The sequence below is a fragment of the Perissodus microlepis genome, chromosome 23, assembly GCF_051167445.1.
Source record: "Perissodus microlepis isolate ML-2025 ecotype Zambia chromosome 23, ASM5116744v1, whole genome shotgun sequence".
Taxonomy (NCBI): Eukaryota; Metazoa; Chordata; class Actinopteri; order Cichliformes; family Cichlidae; genus Perissodus; species Perissodus microlepis.
Genome location: NC_140482.1, coordinates 19,400,639 through 19,427,277, shown reverse-complemented (window position 1 = coordinate 19,427,277; position 26,639 = coordinate 19,400,639). Strand labels below are relative to the sequence as shown.

Below are 26,639 nucleotides of genomic sequence, written 5' to 3'. Positions count from 1 at the left end.
GTGAAAACCCCCGGAGGAACCCTCCCAAGGGATTAATAAAGTTTTATTTAATCTAATCGTATCTAACCTTCCAGATCCCTCAGGTCATCTGGATCCGGTCTTTTATCAGTTCCCAGAGTCAGAACCAGACACGGAGAAGCTGCATTCAGCTTTTATGCTCCATATATCTGGAACAAACTCCCAGAAAGCCTCAGATCAGCTGAAACACTCAGTTTATTTAAATCCAGGTTGAAGACTCACCTGTTCTCAGCTGCATTTGAATAAAGCACCAAATCCACACTTTTAAGCTTAAATTTCAAAACTAACATTTTAACTACTGATTTTATCTATTGTTCTGATTTTATCTGCTTTGATTTTATATACTGTTTTGTTTGTTTGTTTGTTAATTAGTTAGTTTGTTTGTCTGCTTGTTTTAATCAATTTTAAATCATGCTTTTTATTTGTTTTTGTTTCTAATGTCTCTGTAAAGCACTTTGAATCACCTTGTTGTTGAATTGTGCTATACAAATAAACTTGCCTTGCCTTGCCTTGCCTTGCCTTGCCTAATAACTTTAATATCAGCCAAACCGATTTACTCAGGAACAAATAAAACACTGAAAAAAGTAAAAAACAATAACATTTTTAGGTTATCTAAGTGACTCATATATCATGTTTAACCTGAGTGGCGAAAGACCGTGGGGGTTTGAAAATGATGTGCCGGGAGTTCGCTGTTCTTGCCGGCTCAGATATTTGAAGTTTACACACCTACATTCTCGCCTGAAAATATGCTAAAAGTTTAGTTTGCAACCCAGAAAGAGTAATAAGAGTAATATTAAACCTAAGTAGCTGCCGCCATTGTTGGAAACTGGAAATGGCTGGAATGAATTCTGGGATATGGTTTTTCATTTTTGTTGTCCGGGTGGAAAATCAGGAGAAATTTGGGAGAATGGTGGCTCCGGGAGATTTTCGGGAGGGGTACTGAAATTCGGGATTCTCCCCGAAAAATCAGGAGGGTTGGCATGTATGCCTGTCGCCTTGACGTCTGTGGTCATGAAATCCCTTGAACACCTGGTGTTAACCCATGTGAAGGACATTACAGGCCACCAGTTGGACCCTTTGCAGTTTGTCTACCGGTCAAACTGGTTGGTGGATGATGCACTGCTTTCAGCAACTTCATGATAGCCTCTAGAACAGGGTGGGGAGCTCCAGGCCTCAAGGTCCGGTGGGCCAGCCTGCAGGTTTTAGATATCACCCTGGGTCAACACACCTGAATCAAATGATTAGTTCATTACCAGGCCTCCAGAGAACTTCAAGACATATTGAGGAGGTAATTTAGCCATTTAAATCAGCTGTGTTGGATCAAGGACATGTCTAAGGACCTGGCCCTTGAGGTCTGGAGTTCCACACCCCTATTTTAGAAGGTTCCTAGCAGGATAATGAGAAACAGGTGATTGATTTATCGAAATCTGTCATTTCTTCAGGAATAGTTCTTCAGGCTTCTTGAAGGACATTCAAAGCTCTTCTTTGGATGTTTCTGCCTTCTGTTCTGTTTTCTGTCAACATGATAAGATAAGATAAGATAAGATAAGATAAGATAAGATAAGATAAGATAAGACTTTATTGATCCCACAATGGGGAAATTTTTGCGTCACCTCAGCTCAGGTACAGATATCAGAAGGAAATACAAAAATACAAATAAGTACAATCAATGAAAAAAAGTAAGATAATACACTATATACAATGGTAGCATACACAGTATGTGATTATGGATATAGTTGGAAATATGGAAGACATAAACTATATAGCTTAATCCTGCATTTGTGTGATTGAAATGTGTGTGCAATGACACCGTTTTAAAGATTTGGCCTAAATAATTCTGGAGTGAATGAGCCTAAACATGATGACCGGACTAGTGACACCGTGTCACTTGTGACACTCACACATGCACGTATGACTTTGCCAGTTTCAGCTGAAACAATTTCAGTGTTTCAAACCATGTTCCAGAGTTTTTAGTTCACCGTTCATGAGGTTTCAAGAAGAAAATGAAAGACAGATCTGAATGTTTGAAAGTGTTTTGGAAAAACTCTGTAAAGATTAGATGAACAATACTCAAAGGATAAATTCAACTGTTTTATTTTGTTAGATAAGTTGAAAAAAAAGTTAAACAAGCAAGTAAATAAAGAAACAATGTTAAATGAAGTAAGAGCAAAAAGTTAACAAGTAAATAAAGAAACAAGGTAGAGGAGCGAAAACCCCAACAATCCCCTCTGAGCAAGCACTAGGCGACAGTGGGGAGGAAAAACTGCCTTTAAACGGGCAGAAACCTCCGGTAGAACCAGGCTCAGGAGGGGGCAGTCAACTGCCGGGACTGGTTGGGGGGGTGAACAGAGGTGGAGCAAGACGAGGCTACATCGGTTGAAGAAGCAGTATTGTCCCTCTTCCGGAAAAAGCAGAAGAATCTTTTCTTCTTTTTCATGGACTTTTCCACAAGCGCCTTTTTGTCCAGGATGAGGCTTCTCAACTCATCGATGGTTTCTGTGTTTTGCCTCTCAAGTTTCTTGCATGTTTGTTCCACCTGTTCTAATGTTGCTTGTGTTTCTTCAAGCTTTTCTTTGAGGTCTTTGGATGTTGCCTCCTGTGTCAGCTTTGCCTTCTGCAGGTCTGCATTTCTCACTTGATCTTCATTGTGCATGCCTTCTAGCTGCTCATTTCTTTTCTGGATATCGCGGAGCGTACACTGCAGGTCTTCATGCGTTTTATCTTGCTTTTGCTTTTGGGCCTGCATTTCTGTGTTTTCCCGCTTCAAGTTGTTGAATTCCAACAATATCCCCTTAATGATCTCTGAGTTATTTTTTGCCATTTGATCGATCTTTTTCTGCATGTGTGAGCATCGTTGTTCCAGTGTTTCCTTTTCTCCCTCCAGCTCACTTGTTTTGACCTTCAGTTCATTACAGAATTCTTGCAACTTTTGATTTTTACTCTCAAAGTCCTTGATGATGCACTTTTCTTCTGTCAGCCTTTCTTGCTTTTGCTCTTTCTCTTGAAGGAGGTCATTATTTTGGCGCAGTGTTTGATCCAACCTTACCTTCACCATTCTGTACTTTTCCTGCATGCCTTGGAGTTCGCGCTGCAGGTCTTTTTGCTTTGTGTCCTGTTGTTCCTTCTGTTGGAGGACTTCTTTATTTTTTTCTTCAGCTTCATCAAGCTTTCTTTGGAGCAGACGATTGTTTTGGTCCATGTATTGCAGATCCCACTCTATTTTATCAATTGTCGCTTTCCTGCCTTGAAGCTGCTCGGACATTTCTTTAACTTCAGCGCTCTTTTGCTTATTTTCTTTGATGAGGAATACAATCTGCTCTCTGGCTTGAGCAAACTTGATCCCCCAGCCCTCATTAATAATGTTGATGTCGGGCTGGCGCTGTAGTGTTTCTTCCAGGTGTTTGTTTTGTGCTTCCATTTGTAAGCACTTCTTCTCCAGGTGAAGTTTTTCTTCTTCAATTTGTCGAATTTTGTTCTGGAGATGGTTGTTTTCATTTCTACTCTCCTGTAATGCCTTTTGGATGGAGAAGAGGCCATTTGGAGAAATTGGCCGGCCATGGCAGGAAGGAGAGGCGGCGAAATCTTTTTGTCTCGGTTGCCGTAATCTTGGATACATGTTGGCGTTTATTTAAACAGTTTTCAAATTTAACTTAATATTTAAGTGTTTCTTACTTGACCCGCTTAGTCGATTAAAAAGTTAATTGCCACGAACACCCCTAATGTTATATAACAGACCACAGAAAAAAGACAGTTTTTTTCTACGTGACAGAGCTATAATAAATGTTTTGTTTTTTTTAATTATCCTACTTTTTATAAAAGGGAACATTATTTAAAGAATATGTATTTAATTAAAAACTCTGTATTCATCTAAAGGGTATAACAAGAAGGGTGAGCTTCCTGCTCGAAAAGGAAATGACCAAAATAAATGTATTTCTCTGCAATTACAAACTCTGTGTAAACAGTCTTGGTGTCAAAATAAAGCTAACACTGGTGAGCAATGTTCCCTCTAAGCTGCGCGCGTGCGCAATTGCGCACTGCTGGCACGATCTCTGCGCACAAAAAATCTGTGTTGCGCACAAAAAAAATCTAACCTGAATTGAAATTAAAGTAAATACATTAACAATTCTGTTTTGCAGTGTTAGTCAGTAAGTGACTGGCTGCTCCTGTATGGGATCAGAACGATGTCACCTTATCCCATAGTCCAATCAAGAATGCGATTCACATTCGTATATACACAGCTAATCAACGTTGCTGACAGGCTATGACAGCGTCCTTATGTGCCGACACCGGTGTTTTAGCGAGCAAAGCGGCTGATGTGGAGTGAAGCCACGTTAATGACAACGTGTACAACCATTGGAGATGTGAGCAGGACAGACGGAAGAATTAACGGAAAAAGTGTGGACTTTATACCAGTTTTTAAATTGTGTTGATAGGCCACGTAAAACCAGAGTTATGATAAAAAGAATATATGCAATGTTTGGTTTTTATATTTATTGCGGGAAGAAACTGTAAAAACGTTGTTTTATAAGGAAAACGCTGGAAAGCACTCTCCGCCTGTGAGCAAAAAGAAAACCAAAAACCCCAGCCTTTCCTATTGGTCGAAAAATGTACCATGTCGACCAATCAAAAAATGATATGGCAACATGGCATTTAGTGGTTTAGGGAGGGGGAAGTTTTAGGAGTGACGGCGGTGTTTTGAGATGTGAGAGATTTGCAACGTTTAGTACAAATCTTGTGTAGTTAGTGTGTAGTGCAGTCAATAGTTTTGTTGTGTGTGTCAGAACCACGAGGCGACTGCTGAATGTTTCAGGTGTTACAGCAGTGATACATCTCCTGTTGTCAGGCCTGCAGATATCAGGCTGTTGTTCTTCTTTATCTCATAGTGGACAGAAATTATTTTTTGGAGTGGCACAAATAATTTGTGTGGCATCAGATTTGATGCAGAACAGCTGATTGTTCTGTAAATAGTTTGAAATGTTTATTTATTTTTATTTTTATTTTAAAAAAACCCGCCTTGGCTGCATTTTTAGGTAAACAGCTGCAAAAACCTTTGTTTGCAAAACTCAGTAACTTTTTTGAAGAAGTAACTATATAATTAATTGCCCAGCATTGGTCATTATTTACTGTATTTTGCAGACAGAGAGCTACAGGACTCTCTCCCAGACCACAGACTCATAATACAAGTCAGAGCTTTATAAAAAAAGAAAAAGAAAGAAAGGAGTTCAAGTTATTTTTACTTCCAATAGTGTTAACATCCTACACAGGTCATGAACAAGATTTTTTTAAATTTTCATTGTAAGTGGGCTAAAGCAGTTAATTAAAAGTAGTCTAACATAAATGTAAACGCTGTAATTTGTTTATTTTAATAAACCATGTAACTTGGATGGATTTGATGCTGGCGTGACCACAGTGCACACGTCTGCTGTTGCTCACAGTGGTCTAAGTGTCCGCTCAGGGAGTTTGTGTGTTCGCTCAGACACGTGAAAAATTAGAGGGAACATTGCTGGTGAGATGTCATCAGAGCTGTAAATATTACTGCAGATGTTACTATGTCAAAGTTACTGTGACTCAAACATAGAAAAATAGATTTTTTATTTCCCTCACCTAATTTTTAAAAGTATTTTATAGCATATAACACCTTTGAAAATATGCTTTGGTTCCCATTTAACTCCAGAAAATCATAAATCAAGATATGGATATTACCTGTCCACAGATTCATGGTGACGTAACTGCTCTTTTAACTGTCTGGTGTCTTTGCTTTGTTTGGTGTTTGTAGACTTGGTTTATATGAGTTTTAGCTGAGATTCAGAGGTTTCTGTGGACGCTACTCATGTCAGCACTTATATTTCTGACCTCGTGTTATAATCGATTAAACGCGATCGCCTCCCTTTTGCCCCCCATTTTTGATGTTGTGGGTGCAAATGATCAGGCATGACATTCTCATAATAAATCAGATAAAATACTGCAAATAATTAACATAACTATTGTACCACTACTATTCCTATTTATAGACATGTACACACACACATGTACACACTAAATATACATATGTATACATATACAGACATATATATCTGCACATGTCCATACACATGGAAGGTCCATTATGCATGAAGTGGTGACCGTGGATGTTCACAGTGTCCAGTGACTTATGACATCGTGATTGAGGAGTTATAGAGTCCAACTGCTGTTGGGATGAATGATCTGCGAAAGCGCTCCTTCCTGCAGCGAGGGTGTTTCAGTCTCTGACTAAAGGAGCTGCTCAGCCCACTCACAGACTCATGCAGTGGGTGATGTGGGTTGTTCATGATGGATGTCAGCTTTACTAACATCCTCCTCTCGCCAACCACCTCCACAGACTCCAGGGGACATCCCAGCACGGAGCTAGACCTCCGCACCAGTTTGTCAATCCTGCTCCTGTTCCTGTCCATGCATCCACTCCCCCAGCAGGCCACTGCATAGAAAAAGGCAGATGCTACCACAGTGTCATAGAATGTCCTTAACAGAGTCCTGCAGACTCCGAAGGACCTCAGTCTCCTCAGCAGGTGGAGTCGACTCTGGCCCTTCTTATACAGGACGTCTGTATTTGTAGTCCAGTCCAGTTTATTGTTGAGGTGAACACCCAGGTACTTATAAGAGTCCACTATCTCAATGTCTTTCCCTTGGATGTTCACCGGTGTTGTAGGGGGTGACTTCCTCCTGAAGTCTATGATCATCTCCTTTGTCTTGCCGGCGTTGATTTGGAGTACGTTGGTCTCACACCAGCCAACAAAGTCACTGATGACCCCCCTGTATTCCTGATCATTCCCGTCTGATACGCATCCAATGATGGTTGTATCATCTGAGAACTTCTGTAGATGGCAATCGTCCGAATTATAACAGAAGTCTGAAGTGTAAAGGCTGAACAGGAAAGGTGAGAGAACCGTGCCCTGTGGTGCCCCCGTGCTACAGATTACCACCTCGGACACACAGTCATGAAGCCTCACATACTGTGGTCTGTTGGTAAGGTAGTCGATGGTCCATGCAGTCAGCTGTTTGCCTACTCCGGCTCCCTCCAGCTTCCCTCTCAGTAGTGTGGGTTGGATGGTGTTGAAAGCACTGATCCCACACTGCTTCAATAATGTTGAGGTCCGGGCTCTGGGGAGGCCAATCCATGACTGATAGTGTTCCACTCTGTGTTTTTTGTCTATCCAGGTATGTTTCTACTGCATTGGCAGTGTGTTTTGGATCATTGTCATGAAGAAAAATGAAACTGTTTCCAATCAGATGCTTTCCAGATGGTATTGCATGCTGGATCAAAATTTGATGGTACTTTTCTATGTTGATAATTCATCAGTTTTGACAAAGATCTTCAATATCGTTGACTGAAATGCAGCCCAAACAATGTCGGAGCCTCCACCATGTTTTACAGATGACTGTAAACACTCACTGTACCTCTTTTCTGTCTACCGGTCTGCATACTAATGATGATTAGAACCATAAACATTCAGATCTGGATTCATCACTCCATCAGACTGGTTTCCACTTCCTTTCAGTTCAGGCCTTTTCTTCCTGTTTCCCTTCCTGTTTAAGAATGGCTTCCTGACAGCCACCTTCCACTGAGACCATTTCTGATGAGGCTTCAGTGAACATTAGATGGATCAGCTGAAGGTCCAGATGCATCTACCACTTCTTTTTTTCCTCTGAAAGACTTAAGTGAAGTGGAAATGTAGCTAATGCCCAAAGAAAAACTTTGAGAGGTCTTTGGAAAGCCTGGGGAAATACTGCTCAAAACCACTTAGAAAATTACAGGAAATTCTGACTTCTTGGAAGAAATGTGGGCTGGGTCAAGACTTTTGTACTCCATTGAAGTTTTCAACTTTGTAAAATATAAGAACTACAAAGAATAAATATTAGTGAAATAATTACGTTTTAAAACCAGTGATTAGCACCTTGTTGTTGTCGGTACAAGATTATAACTTTTGATATTTAGACTACAATAATTTTTTTTTTTAAAGTTTAGTTTTTTTGTTATGTTTTTCAAATACGTCTTTTATTTTCAGTTATTACTTTCTTATTCCAGAATTTTTTCACATGTCAACGATCAAACATAACTTTTAAGTTAAGTTTCAGTTTCAGAGTTGTAGGCGTCCTTGCAGCTTTCGCTTTCTCTGAAAACACGTGGTCACTCTCGGCTCTTCTGTGTACTGACTTTCTCCCTCCGAAAAGCCTGCGTCATGTTGCTTTAAACTAAATTAAAAATACATTTTATGTACAGTGTCGTTCTCTTTGACTTTGTACAATGAGAAAATACATCTTGACTCTTGATGTTATGCTTACAGGGGCAGCTTTAAACAAAAAAACTCCTGTGTATTTTTTTTAGGCATGCTTGGTAGCTGTCAACAACAGCCGTTTTTCCCTCTTTGTGATTGGCTGTCTCGTGGAAAAGGGCGGGGGCTTGTCGTAAATGGTGTGCGGTGATTGGCTGATAGTGTTCCGTAAAGTAAGCTGCGCCACTGGAGTAGAAAAAAGGTAAGGAGAGCTGTGTGGCTTGTTAGGCACATTTAGGGACTCAAGCGTTTTCGGAAACACAACTTACTTCCCGTGGAAGCTTGTACACGTAACCTTTACATTAAAGGTAAGTTACACGACTTACATGTTCAAAAGGTGACGTTGTTTTATATAAATCGCATCTGTGACCCTTTTACACAGCAAGCCGTGCTAGGAGAGCACTTAAACTTGACGTTGCTAATCGGTAATGCTTAAAAAAAACGACTCCTGCAAACACTTGATGGCAGTTTACGCGATATAAGCGTTCCTCTGTGTATGTGTTAATATTTGTGTATCTGTCCGTAGCCGTTATTTAAATCAAATCTTAACTTTTTACACGCTTACGTCCATACCTCCAACCATTAGGGGTCAGAAACGTAAATAATTACCTGTCGACCCCGTGTAAAAGTCGGGATCTTAGTCGATGTGTAACACCAGATGAATTATTGTATATGCCGATCTCTCAGGTGAGGCACCAACATATAGAGAATCTATTGAGTCTTGTATTGTTAGACGTTAAAATAAGGGGCTCTGCTTGAATCTTAAAAAAGACACATTACCGATTAGAGTTTGGCTGATGAGAGCTGGAAAGGACCACAGGGCTGCCTTAAGTGACTTGGGGAACCAGAAAGATTAAGAATTAAAGCTGTGAAATGGATTTATTGGCTATGATCGTCTTATGAATGTGGAATTAGGTCATATATATATATATATAGATACACATACGTTTAAATACTCTTAATGATATATTTTTTAACTGATGCTGGAGGCAGAGTCGCATTTGTGGGGAAATTGAAACCTAAGCTGACCTTAGACGCCTCCTACATTCAGGTTTAGCCACTTAGAACAAGATAAATACAGATAAGATTGCGTTTGATTTAAAAAAAAAAAAGTAAACAACAAAAAGGTTAATTTGTCTCTTCTTTAGCTGTCAAACAATCCTGTTTTACAATATGGGAATTAATCTGCGCAGCTAATTACAGTTTGAGCTTCAGTGTCTATGAAATCCAGCTGCTTTTAACAGAAATCAGTGTTGGATGCTCCTTTACATCATCACACACACATCTTTCTTTGTTTTTACTTTCTGATCTTAAGTCAGAGCACAACTGAGCCAGGAAGGAGGCGGGTGGCAGCCCGTGACAATCCTCGAGTCAGCACTTATCATTTCACAATTTCTCACACTGTAAACAAGCAGCTGGTTTTCTGTAGTGAGAACAATGTTTTGGAGCTTCCTGACCTTTGTCTTCTGTCCACAGTGATGCAAGGAGAGTCAGAAATAAAAAAATATTTTCAATTAGATCTTCAAATTATTGAATTATCCTCATATATTTATGGATTTAAGATGACTTCTTGGAAAACCAAGCTCTGAACAAATGACTAAAAATGTTTCCTTTATTTATTCAGGATTATTATACACATCTACACTGTATATAAACTTTAACTGAGTATCCACGTCTAGCGAATTCTCAAAAAGCGTAAATTCCCTTTAAAGGGTTTTTAAAAAGTCTCAGATTTCTGCCACTTTTATCTCACAGCCTCATGATAATAGATTCTGTATGTTTTTATTAACTGTTGTGTGTCTACAGCTGAAGACTGCAGACAGAAATGTGACATACATGTCGATAAATTTACACACATGATCTGCATTTGTGGGCGTTTAATAACCCAGCTAGGGTTTTCTTCAGTCTTTGATGACACACCAGTGAAAAAGTATATAAAATCAGACTTTTTCTGCTTATTTCCAGCTCCATATTTTCACTCCTGGACACTGCTAGAGTAGCTTTGCATGATTCCCAGATCAGAATAATCCTTATTTATCTCATACTTGGTCTCCAGTTCATTCTCTGTCTAAGCTGTTTTAGCTCCTTCACTTTTAAGATGACTTTTCTCTGATTGGCTGCCCCTCACTATCAAGACTTTTGTTGCACATGTTAGAGATATGTGCCCTCCATGACATCATAAAGATCAAAGAGTAGGAAAATAAATAATTGAAACTGAGTATTTAGAGCAGTCTGAGGCTAGAGCGATTACTCGCACATACACTGTCCTCATTATTTGAGGCTCTGGTGCATGTTTCATATGAACATCCACCACGAAACAGGATATGTATGACAGAAAAAACGCTTTAACATTTCTTATCTGTGAAACTAAAATGGTGAATAATCTTGCCTGATGCTCGGTAGAAAAGCCTGTGTATATATATAGCCTTCTGGTTTTTTTTTGTTTTTTTTTAGGAAAATCATGAAGCTGAGCAATTTGGCCTGTTGTTTTGAAACTGAGTGGCACTGATTACCTCTTATTTCTGACACAAACACATATAAAAAGCAATAAAATTAAGTTCATGTTTAATTAGCAAGATGTGAAAATACAGATTTTAGTGAAAAAACGCACCAAGAGAGTTTATTTTATTGGCATCACTGAGCAGGCGAAGAAGCTACCTCACAGGTTACCCCTGCCGGTCATTAGTAAGAATGCAGCTTTTAGACTCTCCCGTCTTTTGCGTAGACTGTGCCACATCGCGCAAAAAATGTCCTGACAGAGCTGCTTTCATTCACCAGAAGATGGCGCAGTGGGGCCAGCTTCAGATGCTGGACAGCAAGTACCTGGAGCAGGTGGATCAGCTGTACGATGACTCGTTCCCCATGGACATCCGGCAGTACCTGAGCAAGTGGATCGAAAGCATCGACTGGTAAGAAGTCCGAATAAAGGGCAGCGTCTTTTTTTTTTTGGCAAACTTTTCTCATCGACTCGTTTGAACCATTAAAAAGTTGTTTTTATTGTAATACCTGTACTGATTTACCTGAATTTTTTTTATCTGCCATATCCCCTCCATACAATAAAAAGAGGAATAACTAACACTAAAACAAGAAAATCAAAGGTTGCAAAGTAAATCAAAGCAAAGGTTAAACTGGATGTCCTGATGGAAAAGAAAACTGTAGGTGCATTTGTATCGGCATCGTAGACCAAACAGAAGCGAGCTCACACTTGTGGACATGGATCTGGATCTATGGTCCTGCACTGGAAAACAACAGGGTCACCAAGGATATGGAAAGCTTCACGACATTGTATCCACAATGCAGGGATTGTGCATATTGAGAGTTTTGGTTCAGCTGCACAAAGTTAATTACATGTGGGGAAAAAAGTCCTCACAGCCCATAAAATCCTGGTTGTAAAAGCGCAGAAATACCTGTCCTTCATCATCATTTCAGCATCTGTTCATTAACGGTTCCATTGCTAGATTTTTATCAGACCAAAGCAAAAGTGTTTGAGCTAATGAGACTGATAATCATGGGCTTCTCAATATTTGGATAAAGGTTTTGTTGAAGCACAGCATTTGCTGAAAACCAATTTGTAACCCTTTCAAGGCTAACCCCAAACTGAGCGTCTTCTGTTCATGCTACTCAAAAACTTACTGTGGTCTCCTCAGGGACACGGTGGCCATGCAGGACTCTCTGGCCACAGTTCGTTTCCACGACCTTCTCGCTCAGCTGGACGACCAACACAGCCGCTTCGCTCTGGAGAACAACTTCCTGCTGCAGCACAACATTCGCAAGATCAAGAGGAACTTGCAGGTCCGACCCTGGATTCGAAACACTTCTGTGTGAGGCAGGTTAAATTCCTTTATGTAACTAAAATTACGAGCGGTTCTCTCTCCAGGATCGCTTCCAGGAAGATCCCGTCCACATGGCCATGATCATCTCCAGAAACCTGAAGGAGGAGCTGAAGATATTGGAGATTGCAAAGAGCACCGAGGTAAAAGCTGCAGCTCGGTTTCGTTGTTAGAACATAACTATAACAGCAGAATAACACCCGACAGATCTAAATCCTTCCATTAATCAGACTCTGGCTTTAAATACACATTTACTTTTAGGCTCACACATCTGGGGTTTAAATTATAAACGAGTGTTCAGGATTCAAACAGCTTATAGGTGGATTACAGCCAGCTTCTGGTGCTGGTAGACCATCGTAAATCCCACCAGATGCAACTTAAAGCAAGAGAAAAGATGCTTTCAAGACAAAAATAGCTGAACAAATGATAAGAATTGTATTACTTTTCCAACTTAATGGCTGCTTGAATGCTCGAAAACCATGCTGATGCACGGTGCGTACACATGTCTGCATGCTCTATGACTCAAAGCCCAATATGCACACAGGGACTGAGTTCTGATTCTTCAAAATGAAAAATCAACAGAAACAACCTCAGAATCAGCTTTTTTTCTTATGTACTATAACTTTAGTGCATTAAATAAAGCTATAAAAACCATTTCATCTTCATGCTGTTTATATTCTCTTACTCTCACAGAGTTAAAAAAAAAAAAATCATCCTTTTTTTGTTTTTTTCCCAGTAATTTTTCATCTGCATGATATCTTTCCACTCTTACACAGAAATTTCTATTTCACAGCCACGAGCCGTAATCAGAACATTAAAACGACCTTCTACTAGATCTAAAAGATGGAAAGAATTGGAAAGGATCTACTTCACTACACCCCTTATACCTATTTTTTATTTTTTTTTGGTCATGTATAAAACTGCAACGCTTGTGGGATAAATTACTTTTAATTTAAAAGGAAATACCATCTGTCCATCCATCTATCTTCTTCCGCTTATCCGGGGCCAGGTCGCGGGGGCAGCAGCCCAAGCAGAGATGCCCAGGCCTCCATCTCCCAAGCCATCTCCACCCACCTCCTCCACTTATCTGGAACACCAAGGCATGCCAGCTGTGTCCTGGTTCTGCCCTGGGGCCTCTCCCGGTGGGACATGCCTGGAAAAGGAAATACTTGCCTGTGATATCCTGATCGATCCCAGAGTGATGTTTTTGGCCCTGATGAGAAACTGGCTAAAATTTGCTCCTATGCAGACAGATCAGTGGACAAAACCATGACCCAAGTGATACGTCTACAAGTCAGAACACATGTCAAGTACCTGAAAAGTCTGAACACCTTAAAACTACAGCAAGTGTTCCTTCTTTATTTAGCATGTTTTGCGATTCTCGGTTTTCTTCCCTCTTCTTTGTTTTTACTTTTAAATGCCTTATCTAGAAATCTGATCAAACATGAGGGTAGCAGCACGGGTTTCTGTTCATCTACACCACATACATTAAGATTGATGCAGTTTTGCTATCAAAACTACGATATACTCTGTGATAATGATGCTTAATGTTAGCTAAGGAGAGCGGATTTTGTCTTAAGATTGAGACACTTGGAGTGGGTGTAATCTTGATCTGATTTCGTTGTTTAGCAGAACGTCAACCTCTATGTCTAAATTAATACCTGAATTCAGTTTTACTTTTCAAGGTCCCGAAGAGTCTAAACCTGTTTCTGTTTCGGAGACGTTAAAATGTGTGACCTTTGTTTCGGTAGGATGAGACTGATGGGGCAGTGTCGGCCATGGTGGTGGAGAAACAGAAGCTGGACAACAAAGTGAAAGAGATGAAGCACATAGTCCAGGTAAAACTATACGCAGCGTGTAGGTCCCAGCTCGAGGTTGGCCCGGCTCTGCTGGAAAATCTCTAACGGGCTCGGTTCCTTTGACTTTTTCAGGTGGTGGATCAGAACATTAAGAACGTAGAAGACCTGCAGGACGAGTACGACTTCAAAGTCAACACACTGAAGAACAGAGGTGAGGAAATCAGCAAACTCGTTCAGGCTCAGCTGTAGAGCCAAACCCCAAAATGTGATTGCAGTGATTTGGATGGCTGAGGAAATACTTTTGGTAATACAGTGAAGATCAACATGTCAAGGGGCAGTTTGAGTTCTTGGAGGCAGAGAAATAATTTCAGAGAGCTGACTGAGTTTTGAGGTTTTGAGCTAAAGCGCACTTGTTGCCAAATGCGGTGATCTGATCTTAAAAAATTGGAACAAAGTAGCTCACATTGGTAAAATTACAGAGTGAAAGGCCTTTTCCAAACTGACATATATTAAATGCTCTTAAAACTTCATTTAAAATTTCATCTATGTTGCTTCCAAGTTTTAATTGTGTGGATTTTTTTTCCTTCTTCCTCCGCAGAGAATGAAATGAACGGCATGACGGTGAAGGAGCTGGAGAAGGAGAAGATGACAGTCGGGAGGATGTGCTTTGAGCTGAAAGCCAAGCGTCAGGTGACGAGAAACACGACTAACATATAATCCCTTTGAGGTCACTGGGCTGTAACAATAAAGTCATTTTGATCTTATAAACTTTTTCTTTCTGAGGAGTTTTAAACGCCATAACAGGACATTTGATGTGACTGATGCGATGGACTCTTGGGTGTGGGGGTTTTTTTTGTTTTGATTTTTTTTAGGACGCTGTGCTCGGGCTGAACGAGCTGCTGAACGTCACTCAGGCCCTGCTGGCAGAGTTGATCTCCGAGGAGCTGCCCGACTGGAAGCAGCGTCAGAAGATCGCCTGTATCGGTGGCCCGCCCAACGCCTGCGTGGACCAGCTGCAGAACTGGTGAGCCGCCCTCTCCATCCCATCTCTTCCTCTTGAATCGCCTCTTTCTTCACTTCCTCTTCTGCTTAGCCATCAATCTTAGTGTCTTTTTCATTCTTCCACCTATATTTAATATTTCCCTCACCTTCCTCATCGTCTACCTCTTAATTTTTCCATCAGTTTTTTTTCATCAGTTCACTTTGATTAAACACCTGCGAGGATGTGAACCTGTTTGAGAAGAAAGGTTAAAGGGGTTTAATAAGATGTTAAAATAGTTTGATAAAAGACGTTACATGGTAGATAAACAGATGAAAGTGGTCACTAAACGATATGGAAAGATCCTAAATGGAGGAGATAAATGACTGAAAGTAAATGGAGAACCAAAAGTAATCCAGGTCCAGTTCATGAACAGTTCCTCGGTCGACTGGGTGCTTCATCTGTTGACAACCTTTTATGTTGGTGTGTTAACTGATCTTCTGTCCTCGCCCTCCTGCAGGTTCACGGCAGTAGCGGAGAGTCTGCAGCAGGTCCGTCAGCACCTGAAGAAGCTGCAGGAGCTGGAGCAGAAGTTCACTTATGAGAACGACCCCATCACAGGGAAGAAGGCTTACTTGGAAGCCCGAGCTCTGGAGCTCCTCAAAAACCTGCTGTCCAAGTATGAAACCCTTCACTCCTTATTGTTATTATTATTATTATCATTATTATAGCGGAGTGTTATTATTGGCTGTTAACCTGGATTCTGATCTGTGTGAAGCTCTCTAGTTGTAGAGAGGCAGCCTTGCATGCCCACCCACCCACAGAGACCACTGGTGTTGAAAACAGGCGTCCAGTTTACGGTGAAACTTCGGTAAGAAGTTAAATGTGAAGTGTTTATGTGTCTTTCTGCCCTGACCACTAAATCATTTTTACATTTATATAAGTTATATAATAATTCATATAATTTCTCATTTATATAATTTCTAAAAAAAAATAAAACCACTAATACCAACATTGGTATCCATACTATCTATACATCCATGAGCCTGGCTCTGCTGGAGGGTTCTTCCTGTTAAAAGAGAGTTCTTCCTTCCCACAAAATAAATAAAATAAGAATTTTTCCTTCTTTGTTTTGTACCCAAATGAAATGAAAACGCAGAAATTGCGTCAGGTGATGTTTATCCGTTGGTGTGCGTCAGCTTCCTGTTTCAGTCTCGTTTCCTTTCTGTTCAGATTTCTGGTGAAACTGCAAGAGTTTAACTACCAGCTCAAAGTCAAGGCCCTGTTTGATAAGTAAGCAAATTCTCACCTTTGCTTTTGCCGCTTTGAATCATCATCATGCTGCCATGTTTCCAAATATGTAACACTTTTTTTTTTCCTCAGGGATGTTACAGAGAAGAAAGGGTACGTCTGAAATCCATTCATACACATTGGAATATATAAGGTGTTATTCAGTAACTCAGCTGATTAATAGCTTTCCATTGATCATCTTTGGATCAGGTTCAGGAGGTTTAACATTTTGGGGACAAACACCAAAGTCATGAACATGGAGGAGTCCAACGGCAGTCTGGCAGCAGAGTTCAGACATTTGGTAAAATCAGTGTCTTAGTATTAAACCCACAGTATTCCCTTCCACTGGTTATATATTGTTTTTATTATTTAGGGAGATTTCTTAGACACCCTAATAGTGATGCCTTTCCAACTTAATCTCCATACAGCAACTCAAAGAACAGAAAGGACCTGGAAACAGAACAAATGACGTAAGAGCCTTTAAAACTTTATTCCATATAGTACACAAACCTGCTCTGTGTGTTTGAGACTGCAGGTCACATACTGGCTGTTTTACAGTCATCATAGAGGCCTTCAATATGCAACACACTCGTCTACCTGGATGTTTTTTCTTCCTCTTCTTTAGCTGTAGGAGCGCGCCCTCCTTCTCTGCGCTTATTCTCTTGTGTGGTGGAATATAACCATTAAATTAGTAATACTGTCCAGGTTGAATGTCACATGAAAATCACCGTTTCAGCTTCCCAGGGCATGTTAGTGCGAATGCTTCAAAATAAAAGTTCTTTAGAAAAAACTGAAGGGATTTTATAGAACTAACAGTGGCCTAAAAAATCATTTTATATGTAATGCACACTAGAAAAAGATAAGAATTCATTGTCCCGCATTACAGCTTACATAGCTATATGAGGAACCTTATTTCACTTTATATGTAACCTCTGTAAATGTGACGTAAGGACGGATATGGACACATAGTTTGTTTTGTTGGAGAAAGATTGTAAACTACATTTGATATGGTTTTACGTGTAGATTGGTGATGTAGAGTTAAGTTTAGTTACAGGAACGTTGCATGCTTCCTGCAGAGGCTTGGGGAAGGGTCTTGTGTGTTTTGGGTAAGCTGAGTGTGTCTCTGGGTGTTCAGGGTCCTCTGATCGTCACCGAGGAGCTCCACTCGCTCAGCTTTGAGTCGGAGCTGCAGCTCAACCAGTCCGGACTCGACATCAAACTTGAAGTGAGACCCGCCGCCTGCCCTTTGTTCATGCTCAGAATTAAACTGGAGTTGATAGAGGAGATTAAACCCTGCTGCTTCCTCCTGTCATTTTTTTATTTCTAGGCCATTTCTCTGCCCGTGGTCGTCATCTCGAACGTCTGCCAGCTACCCAGCGGCTGGGCCTCCATCCTCTGGTACAACATGCTGACCACGGAGCCCAAAGTGAGAACACGCTTTGATTTCAGTCCGCTCCCAGCACCTCCACGTACCCTTGTTTTTGTCTCTTACCGATCTCCAACTGTCATGTTTTCCAGAACCTGAAGTTCTTCCTCTCCCCTCCTGCGGCGAAGTGGTCTCAGCTCTCCGAGGTGCTCAGCTGGCAGTTCTCCTCCGTCACCAAGCGAGGCCTGAACCAGGAGCAGCTCAACATGCTCGCTGATAAACTGCTCGGTGAGACGCACAAAAATAACATGTGGTAACGTTTTAAGAAAATTTAAGGCCACTAAATATCTTTTAAAGTCTCTGTTTTATTCATAACAGGCTTAAACCTTAACTATAACTAAAGATCTTAACCCTCAATCTGTCGTTTCTTTACTACTGATGAAATATAAGACGATCTGAGGCTCAGAAAGCTGCAGACCAAAACGAATGGCTCAAAGTCAACAAATGGCCGACTGTCACTGCTGTGCTAATAAACTTCTACCTGCAGCACACATGAATAACCTGCAGATGTTTGTACCTGGTTGTTTTTCTGTGAAGGAACCAAAGCTCAGAGGAACCCGGAGGGACTCATCCCCTGGACCAAGTTCTGCAAGGTGAGCCATAGTCTGATAAGCCTCATTTATCCAGCTGATAATGATTTCATTTATATTCAAAACCAGGAGACTCAGAGGGCAACGTAACAATCACAAAGGTTAAAAAAAAATGCAATTATGCAGGTGTTGATGTAAATAGTTACAAATAAAAATAAAGTCCGTAAAGACTGTTTGATACACTGTACTGCCAAAAGTACTCACTCGCCTGCCTTCACACACACATATCAACTTGAGTGACGTCCCATTCTTAATCCATAAGGTTTGATATGATGTTGGCCCTTTGCAGCTATAACAGCTTCATCTTTTCTGGGAAGGCTTTCCATAGGTTTAGGAGTGTTTTGAGGAATTTTTTACCATTCTTCCAGAAGCACATTTGTGAGGTCAAACTGTTGATTTGAGGACAGGACTCTGTGCAGGCCAGTCAAGTTCTTCCACACCAAGCTCACTCATTGACTTCATTGACTTTACTCTGTGCACTGGTGCACAGTCATGTTGTACCAGGAAGGGACCATCCGCAAACTGTTCAAAGCTGAGAACATGATATTGTCCAACATGTCTTGATATGCTGAACCCTCTTAGTTCCTTTCACTGGAACTAAGGGTCTGAGCCCAGCTCCTGAAAAACAACCCACATCATAATAACCGCTCCAACAAACTTTACACTTTGCACAATGCAGTCAGACAAGTACCGTCTAGACCAGGGGTCAGCAACCTTTAACACCCAAAGAGCCATTTGGACCCGGTTTCTACGCAAAGGAAAACACTGGGAGCCACAAATACTTTTTGACATCTAAAATGAAGATAACACTGTATATATTGTTTTTTACCTTTATGCTTTGTGTGAACAACTAAAGTGTGTTGCTTATGAAATCCATGAAGTGCTACAGAGAAAACTACATTTTATTTATGTAATGAACACATTTTGAACTCTTAAAGAACTATAACAAAAAGGAAAATGATCCATGTAGCAAAGAAAAACTGTTGTGTGCCACCCTTATATCGCCTTTGGGCTTTTGGAGTGTAGCAGAGCCTTGACCTGAATTTTAAAAAATAATTGGGAAAAAAGCACTACGCTACTATGCAACGGGGCGATTGTGGCTCAAGAGTTGCCAGTTCGAGCCCCGGCTCCGACAATCTCGGTCGTGGTGTCCTTGGGCAAGACACTTCACCCGTTGCCTACTGGTGGTGGTCAGAGGGCCCGGTGGCGCCAGTGTCCGGCAGCCTCGCCTCTGTCAGTGCACTGTGGCTACAATGTAGCTGCCATCACCAGTGTGTGAATGTGTGTGTGAATGGGTGGATGACTGAATGTAGTGTAAAGCACTTTGGGGTCCTTAGGGACTAGTAAAGCGCTATACAAATGCAGGCTATTTACTAAAAAAATGAAAAATAAATATTTGCATAAATATTTATTTATTTACTTATATTTATTTTACCTGGTAAATGTGTGTGGCGGGGCGTGGTCTGCAGTGCCGCTGCATGGGAGGCGGACGCACCTGAGTGGCACCCGCAATCACACCTCGCCACCTTAAAGTCTGTGCTCTCTTTGCTGTTGTGTTGTCGGGCTATGAGCTGAAAAGCTACAGCCGACTGCATGCGTACAGCAACCGTGTGTGAAAAGTGGTCAATAAAGAGATGCCGAAAAGCGTGTTCATGGAAACATCGTCGGGTCTGCTGTGATATGTTTACAATGGAACTTCTGCTCCTGAACCTCTGCGCACAGTGAAGTCACTTTCATCTTTACGCAGGACTGTAAGCTGTCATCTGTGAGGCGCGAGCGGTGTTTGTTTTTAACATAGTTCACGGTGGAGCTGCTGACATAATGTGGATCCGAAGATCCATAATTGGCCTACGTGGGGTTGAAAGTCTTGGTAAATGCACGGCGTTTCGGCGGGTATAGCGGCTTCCGCGAGTGTGACGCTTATTTTGAGCGACGAAAATTAATAAAATATAATTTTATTTTTATATTTCAAAATCACAATAATCTTCCAATTTAGAACTACAAGTTTAAAAAGAACTAACACAAAAAATACACTTCAGCTAAATACTTGTCATTTATTTTCCCAAACCACGCGGAGCCGCAGTATAAGGACTAAAGAGCCGCAGGTTGCCGACCCCTGGTCTAGACTGAAAACTGTGATTCTTCGCTCCAGAGAACACGTTTCCACTGCTCTAGAGTCCAGTGGTGGAGTGCTTTACACCACTGCATCTGACACTTTACATTGGCAGTCTTTGGTGATTGACTTTGGAGAAAGTCTGCATCCCACAGCTGAATGGAATATTTAGTAGTAAGGAAATTTCATGCCTGGACTTGTTGCACAGGTGGCATCCTGTCACGATACCATGCTGGATTCATTCAGTCATTCATTCACTGAGTTCCTCAGAGCGACCCAAATGTTTGTATAAACAGTCTGCATGCACAGGTGGTGGATTTTATCCAGTCGTGGCCATGGAAATGACTGGAACACCCGAATTTTAAGATTTGGATGGCTGAGTGAATACTTTTGGTAACATAGTGTATTTATATCAGTGTCTGCATCTATATCCATCTAACAAGTGGGTATCTTTGTCATCAGCTTCTTTTCTATTGGACCTAAGTTTACTCCCAAATAACATTAAAACAATCTTTAAAAGCTTTGAGTATAACTGACGCTTGAGCCACGTTCCCATGGCTGCAGCCTCCTCAGGCAGCTTGCTCCAAAGCCTTGACTCTGGAGCAGCTGCCTCGTGATCTGAGCCAACAAATATTCGCCTCTAATCACTTTTATTCATCGTGCACTGAACCAGACTTTCTGATTCGTCCAGCAGCAGAGCGCAAACGAGAAGGCGTTCCCTTTCTGGTTGTGGATTGAAGGTATCCTGGATCTGATCAAAAGACACCTGCTGTCCCTCTGGAACGATGGGTGAGTGGTGCTCTAGTGAAGCTGTGAGAGTCCGTGGGGGGAGAATTTAAGCGGTAAACGTGAGTTTGTTTGTTTTCTCCTCCTGCAGCTGCATCATGGGATTCATCAGTAAGGAGAGGGAGAAGGCTCTGCTGACTGACAAGTGTCCGGGCACCTTCCTGCTCAGGTTCAGCGAGAGCAGCCGAGAGGGAGCCATCACCTTCACCTGGATCGAACACGACGTCCACGGTAATGAGATGAAGTCACTTCATTTGACCTTCATTTACACTTTCAACAGCACAAAACTTGAAATTTTGAAGGTTTTCATGATTAAACGTCTCTAAAGATGTGGCTGCACTCTAGTGGCTGACGAGACATTTTTACTTTGGGAGATTTCTCTACGACTTCAAATCAAACCACATGAACCAATAGCCTTGATGTCCTGTGCAAGAAGTAAGTTTGAAGGAGGTTTAGTCCTCAGATTTAATATCTTCGGTCTCTTTTTCCATGCAGACAAGCCGGTCTTCCACTCCGTGGAGCCGTACACGAAGAAGGAGCTTTCCGCCGTCTCGCTCCCCGACATCATCCGCACCTACAAGGTAATGGCAGCGGAAAACATCCCAGAGAACCCGCTTCGCTTCCTCTACCCCAACATACCCAAAGACAAGGCCTTTGGGAAGTACTACCCCAAACCATCAGAGGGTAAGAGCTGCCATCACGTTTGGTTTTCACCCATAAATACTCTGATACTCTGCAGACCTTCATCCAAGCTTCATTTACCTTCCAGCTGCTGAACCGATGGAGTTTGAGGACACGGACAAGACTGGCTACATGAAGACGGAGCTCATTTCGGTTTCAGAAGTGTAAGCAGAGAGAAACAAACGCATCATGACTAAAGAGAAAGACTTAACGTGTAATCAGAGTTTGTGTCCGTGTGGTTCAGACATCCGTCCAGGCTACAGGACAACATGATGCCGATGTCTCCGGACGACTACAAGGCTCTGGAGCAGTACGTGAGCCCCAGAGACATTGACGCTGTGGTGAGTCAGCACTGTTTAAACTATAAATTTGGTATTAGCCGAGCAGTAGTAAAACTTCAAAAAAGTACAACGCAAACCAGAAATGAAGTCTGTTCACCTTCAAAGTAAAAGTTGCAATCTTTGTAACCTAGGGTGCTTGGAAAAAAAAGCGTCTGGACTTCTTTAAGATGTTTCACCTCCTATCCAAGAAGCTTCTTCAGTTCTAAGAGCAATTGGTGGAGAGTCCCAGCCCTGTGGTATTGTCCACAAGGGGGTCATGGACCCCCAATTGATCCTCTATCGAATCACACAGTCCAAGGTGTGAAAACGGTGTGGGTCACAATCAGCCAAGGTTTCGGGTGTACCCCTTGTGAAGCCCAGCCCCACCCTATCATGTGATTTACTGAGGTCAGATGGCCCAGGGTGTGAGTGGGCGTTAAGGTGTCTGGGAAGGGATCTCAAAACTGGAGTATAGATGGCAGACAGTTTGCGTTGTAAACCACCGCCTCTGTTCAAAGACAGTCGTTCACAGTGGACATAGATGGCTTCTTTCACTCCTCTTTTTCAAACCATCGGTTTTCTCTGTCCAAAATGTGAACATTGGCATCCTTAAAAGAGCGACCTTTGTCCTTTAGATGCAGATGAACAGCTGAGTCTTGTCCCGTGGAGGAGGTTCTTCTATGTTGTGCCATGCGTTTATGAAGTGGCTTTAAGTCCAGACGCTTTTCTTTCCAAGCTCTTTAGACTATGATGACCTGGATGACTGAGAACCTTCACAGACACTCTTTGTCACCCTTTGCCAGAGCTTTTATTTTGAAGGCAAACGATCTTGAGCAGTTGGGCAATGTCTGTAGACAAGTCCAACTGCTCACGAGGAGGTCTTTGCCAATCGGATGGGCAATGCGCATTTTTCCCTAGCAACAGGTGGTTGTCAGGGACCAAATTGTCAGTCCGTTTAACTGAGGCTTTAGCAATTATTTTCCCACCAACTATCACAATTCATTTCTCTCTCACAACTGGTCTCTAAGCGTGTGTGAGTGGAACTTTATTTGCTCGATCCTACATCGTCACAATGACAAAATGGCGGACAAGTTAATATCACATGCTTATTGGTCATGTGTCCTCAAATCCTCAGTTTTACCCATCATCACTTGAAGTTGCTGGTTGTCATTGACTCTCTAGTAACCACCTTGCTGCTTTCTGTGTGGATGGCCCTTTCAGCACCACCTTGTGGCAGTATGCAGATTGCAGCGGGCAAGCAGGAGCCCGAGGATTTGGACTGATTCTGGTTCATCTTCACTTTCATTGTTTCCATTCTTGTGTGTGTGTGTGTGTGTGTGTGTGTGTGTGTGTGTGTGTGTGTGTGTACTTACTTTTTGGTGAACGAGGTCGCCACAAAACCGAGAGGTCCTGTCAGCAAGACCATCAAGTTTGGTACAACCAGGAGGGTGAACCTGAAGATCAAACGTCCTAAAACATGTTACTGTTGTCTTCTGTCTACGCAAAGATGCAAATTAATGGAAATTTGCTCTGCATGCTCTGAATGGGGACAATTGTCCAAAACCCATCAGCAGTGATTCCCCTCACTTGGCCATCAGTTAGAAATGATGAAGGAGCATATTGATGGCGTCTGAAAGCAGCTGGCGCTGAATCTTTACACTCTGATGTCATTTAGAGATGAAAAGAGAGAGAAATTTTGAGTAATCTTTGGCTCTTTTTTAAAAACACGGCAGTATAAATGACCTTCTGCCCCTGGAGAAACAGTTTTTGTTTTGTTTTTTCCTCTTGGCACTGCATGATGTCATTGAAAAGGGACTTCCTTTTATGGACACCAGGTTCTATTGTTGGGACAGGCTCCAGCCCCCCTTTACTGCATCAGCTGTTCCTGTTGTCTATCCCTCTACAATGTTTCTGTCTGTCTTCTAGGTCTGCTTTCAGGCCAACAATCTGCTGGATCTCGAAGACTTTGACCATCAGGTAGATGCAGCTTCAGTGTTGCGCTGCTGTGTGTTAAAGTTGAGTCGGTGTAGCTTTGACACACCTTCTGCATGTTGCCATACTAATGTTTAAACTCCCTCAAGTGTTTAGTACATCATCCTCACTTGTGTGGGCCACCCAGGTAGATTAAGTTTATTTCCATTTTTTTTTCTTCTTTAAAAAAAAAATCCATCTGACAGGACAACGCCGTCCATGATTCGGACAGCCCTCCTCGTTCTTATTTTCAAAGTTTAGGGTCCAGCATGATTTTGGAAGGGTTTCTAAAGATGTTAACATTTATTTGCAATTTAGCAGTCAAGACTTGATAGGAAGGTGGGCGAGAGGCTGCAAGGAAAGATGAAGCAAAGGATTGCTGGTCGACCAAACCCAAGCTTTCAGCTATAAGGCATGCGTGCCTGCTAACCAGTAAACTAAACTACACCACTGGTTTTTAGACTGGCTTCTGACATGCCAATTTCTGATATGACTTTGAACTCGATTCTGACCTGTTTCTGACATGACTTTGAACTGGTTTCTGGCCCATTTCTAGCATGACTTTGAACTGGTTTCTGACCCTTTTTTGACATGAGTTTTGACTGGTTTCTGTCTGTTTTTATTTTTATTTGAGTCGGTAGCTGCGCTTGGTCTCAGTATTGTATTTTTTCACGTAATCCAGTCTGCCTCTATGATGTTGAGCTCTGTACTGTGTGATTTAGACCACTGGCTACAGGACACATTGTTCTTCATGTAGCTGAGAATATTTCCCAGATGTATTTTGGCCTAAATTGTCTCAATTTTGTTGAAATGAGAACATTGATAATAAAAGCATGAAGCTCTTCTTCCTTGCTAACCCTGTTACCCTGTAACTGCCAGCACGTTTTGTGTCAAGAGTTTGTCTTTTGGGTTTTTGGGTTTTCTCTGTAATATTGTAGGTTCTTTACCTTACAATATAAAGCGCCTTGAGGGAACTGTTGTTGTGATTTGGAATTATATTAAAAATTAAAAAATAAATCAAATTTTACTTATTTCTTTTCAGATGAGTGCAGCAGACTTTCGAGATGGAAACTGAGGGGAAGTCATATTCCTTTGACCTTCATTCTTCTCCTTGTACTGTACTTTTCACCAGAGGTCATCAGGTTATGTACTCGACTCTTAGATTCCTGTATGATTTTGACAGCACGGTCACCTTTCAGAAACAGGAGAAAATTTTCTCCTTTTTATTTGTACATAGTGTTTCTTTTTGATCAACTGTGAACTTTAAAGCCCTCAGTATCCTCTGCTGTAAAACTGTAGCATTTAAAATGGGATTCTGCTTGCTTCATGAGAAATGATCATCATAAATGACTGTTTGGATTCATTTTATCAGTATAATAATAAATGCTTGTATTAAAATGAGTCAGTGATGCTTTGTTTTTAAGGTATAAAAAACGTACTCTTTCACTCACCCCCTCCCTGATCCTGTTGTGAGGTTTCTTCCAGTTTAAAGGGAGTTCTTCTTCCCCACCATCGCATCATTTGATGGTTAGGGTTCTTTCAGTAATACTGTCTGGTCTTTACCTTTATAATAAAAAGCATTAAAACAACAGTTGCTATAAAATTATATAAAAAGTATAAAATTAAGTTAACCTCCTAGCACCTGGCGTCCACATATGTGGACATCACATTTTGGGTTGTCTAGACCAAAATACAAAATTTTGCTCTACAAGGGTCAGATATCCACTTACGAGGACGTTATGCTGCCACTGTTCTATCAAAATACAAAACAAATGTCCTCTTATGTGGATCTCATTTTTCTCAGAAACAAATCGGGTAAAAAAAAAAAAAAAATCTGCTAATTGTTTGTTTTTACATTCATCAGGTCCCAATCAGCCCAAAGAGCAAAGAGAAATTAAAAAGGCATGCCATGAAAGAGTTCGGGTCTTCGGAGGTTAAACTGAACTAACACACTGTTAAGGTTACAGGTTTTACACTGATATTTTTCAGCTGCTTCTAAACTGGGCCAAGTAACATCAGTATCAACTGGGTGTGTAATCATAACTATTGATACATGTACTGTAGGGCTGCCACAAACGATTATTTTGATAGTCGACGAGTCACCGATTATTTTTGCGATTAGTTGACTAATCATTTCAAGCATCCATTGGACGTAAAAGGTACAGTTTATTGCACCAGCATGCATCTGCTCTTATATAACTATCATTAGCTTACAGCTTTAAGTGTTTATCTAAAGTATAACGGGACACCGGAGTATATTCTCAAGCATCTCACACTTCTGATAATCAGTTGTCTTTTTGACATTTATTCAGGTGTGTAAAAACTATAACTTTAATCTCAGCCAAACCGATTTACTCAGGAACAAATAAAATACTAAAAAAGCCAAACAATAACATTTTTAAGTTATCTAAGTGACTTATATATGTTTAACCTGAATAGCGAAAGACGGCGGTGGGTTTGAAAACAATTTGCCGGGAGTCCGGTGTTCTCACGGGCTCTAGTGAGCCTTGCCCCCGGCTCGCTATCG

The 26,639-nt window shown here is 41.3% G+C and overlaps 1 protein-coding gene and 1 pseudogene across 6 annotated transcripts; one reads left to right on the top strand and one right to left on the bottom strand.

The window, feature by feature from the left end:
- Window positions 1-2,191: 2,191 nt before the first annotated feature.
- On the bottom strand, window positions 2,192-3,634 carry LOC146361218 (uncharacterized; annotated as a pseudogene).
- A 4,870-nt stretch (window positions 3,635-8,504) lies between these two features.
- On the top strand, window positions 8,505-25,513 carry LOC146361217 (signal transducer and activator of transcription 1-alpha/beta-like). 6 transcript variants are annotated; one of them, XM_084921063.1, is made up of 25 exons: window positions 8,505-8,635; window positions 11,106-11,236; window positions 11,975-12,119; window positions 12,205-12,300; window positions 13,909-13,995; window positions 14,089-14,167; window positions 14,555-14,646; window positions 14,829-14,980; window positions 15,456-15,614; window positions 15,714-15,806; window positions 16,169-16,228; window positions 16,319-16,339; window positions 16,436-16,526; window positions 16,654-16,695; window positions 17,361-17,450; window positions 17,553-17,651; window positions 17,744-17,879; window positions 18,189-18,244; window positions 21,046-21,143; window positions 21,232-21,371; window positions 21,636-21,824; window positions 21,910-21,985; window positions 22,066-22,162; window positions 24,068-24,118; window positions 25,155-25,513. In XM_084921063.1, the coding sequence occupies exons 2-25, from the start codon at window positions 11,109-11,111 to the stop codon at window positions 25,185-25,187; spliced, it is 2,310 nt and encodes a 769-aa protein (XP_084777189.1). In that variant the 5' UTR covers window positions 8,505-8,635; window positions 11,106-11,108; the 3' UTR covers window positions 25,188-25,513. The 6 variants fall into 6 exon arrangements, with proteins under 6 accessions (XP_084777189.1, XP_084777191.1, XP_084777190.1 ...); XM_084921065.1 differs by lacking the exon at window positions 24,068-24,118 and having other exon boundaries at window positions 21,049-21,143; XM_084921064.1 differs by lacking the exon at window positions 24,068-24,118.
- The last annotated feature ends 1,126 nt before the right edge of the window (window positions 25,514-26,639 follow it).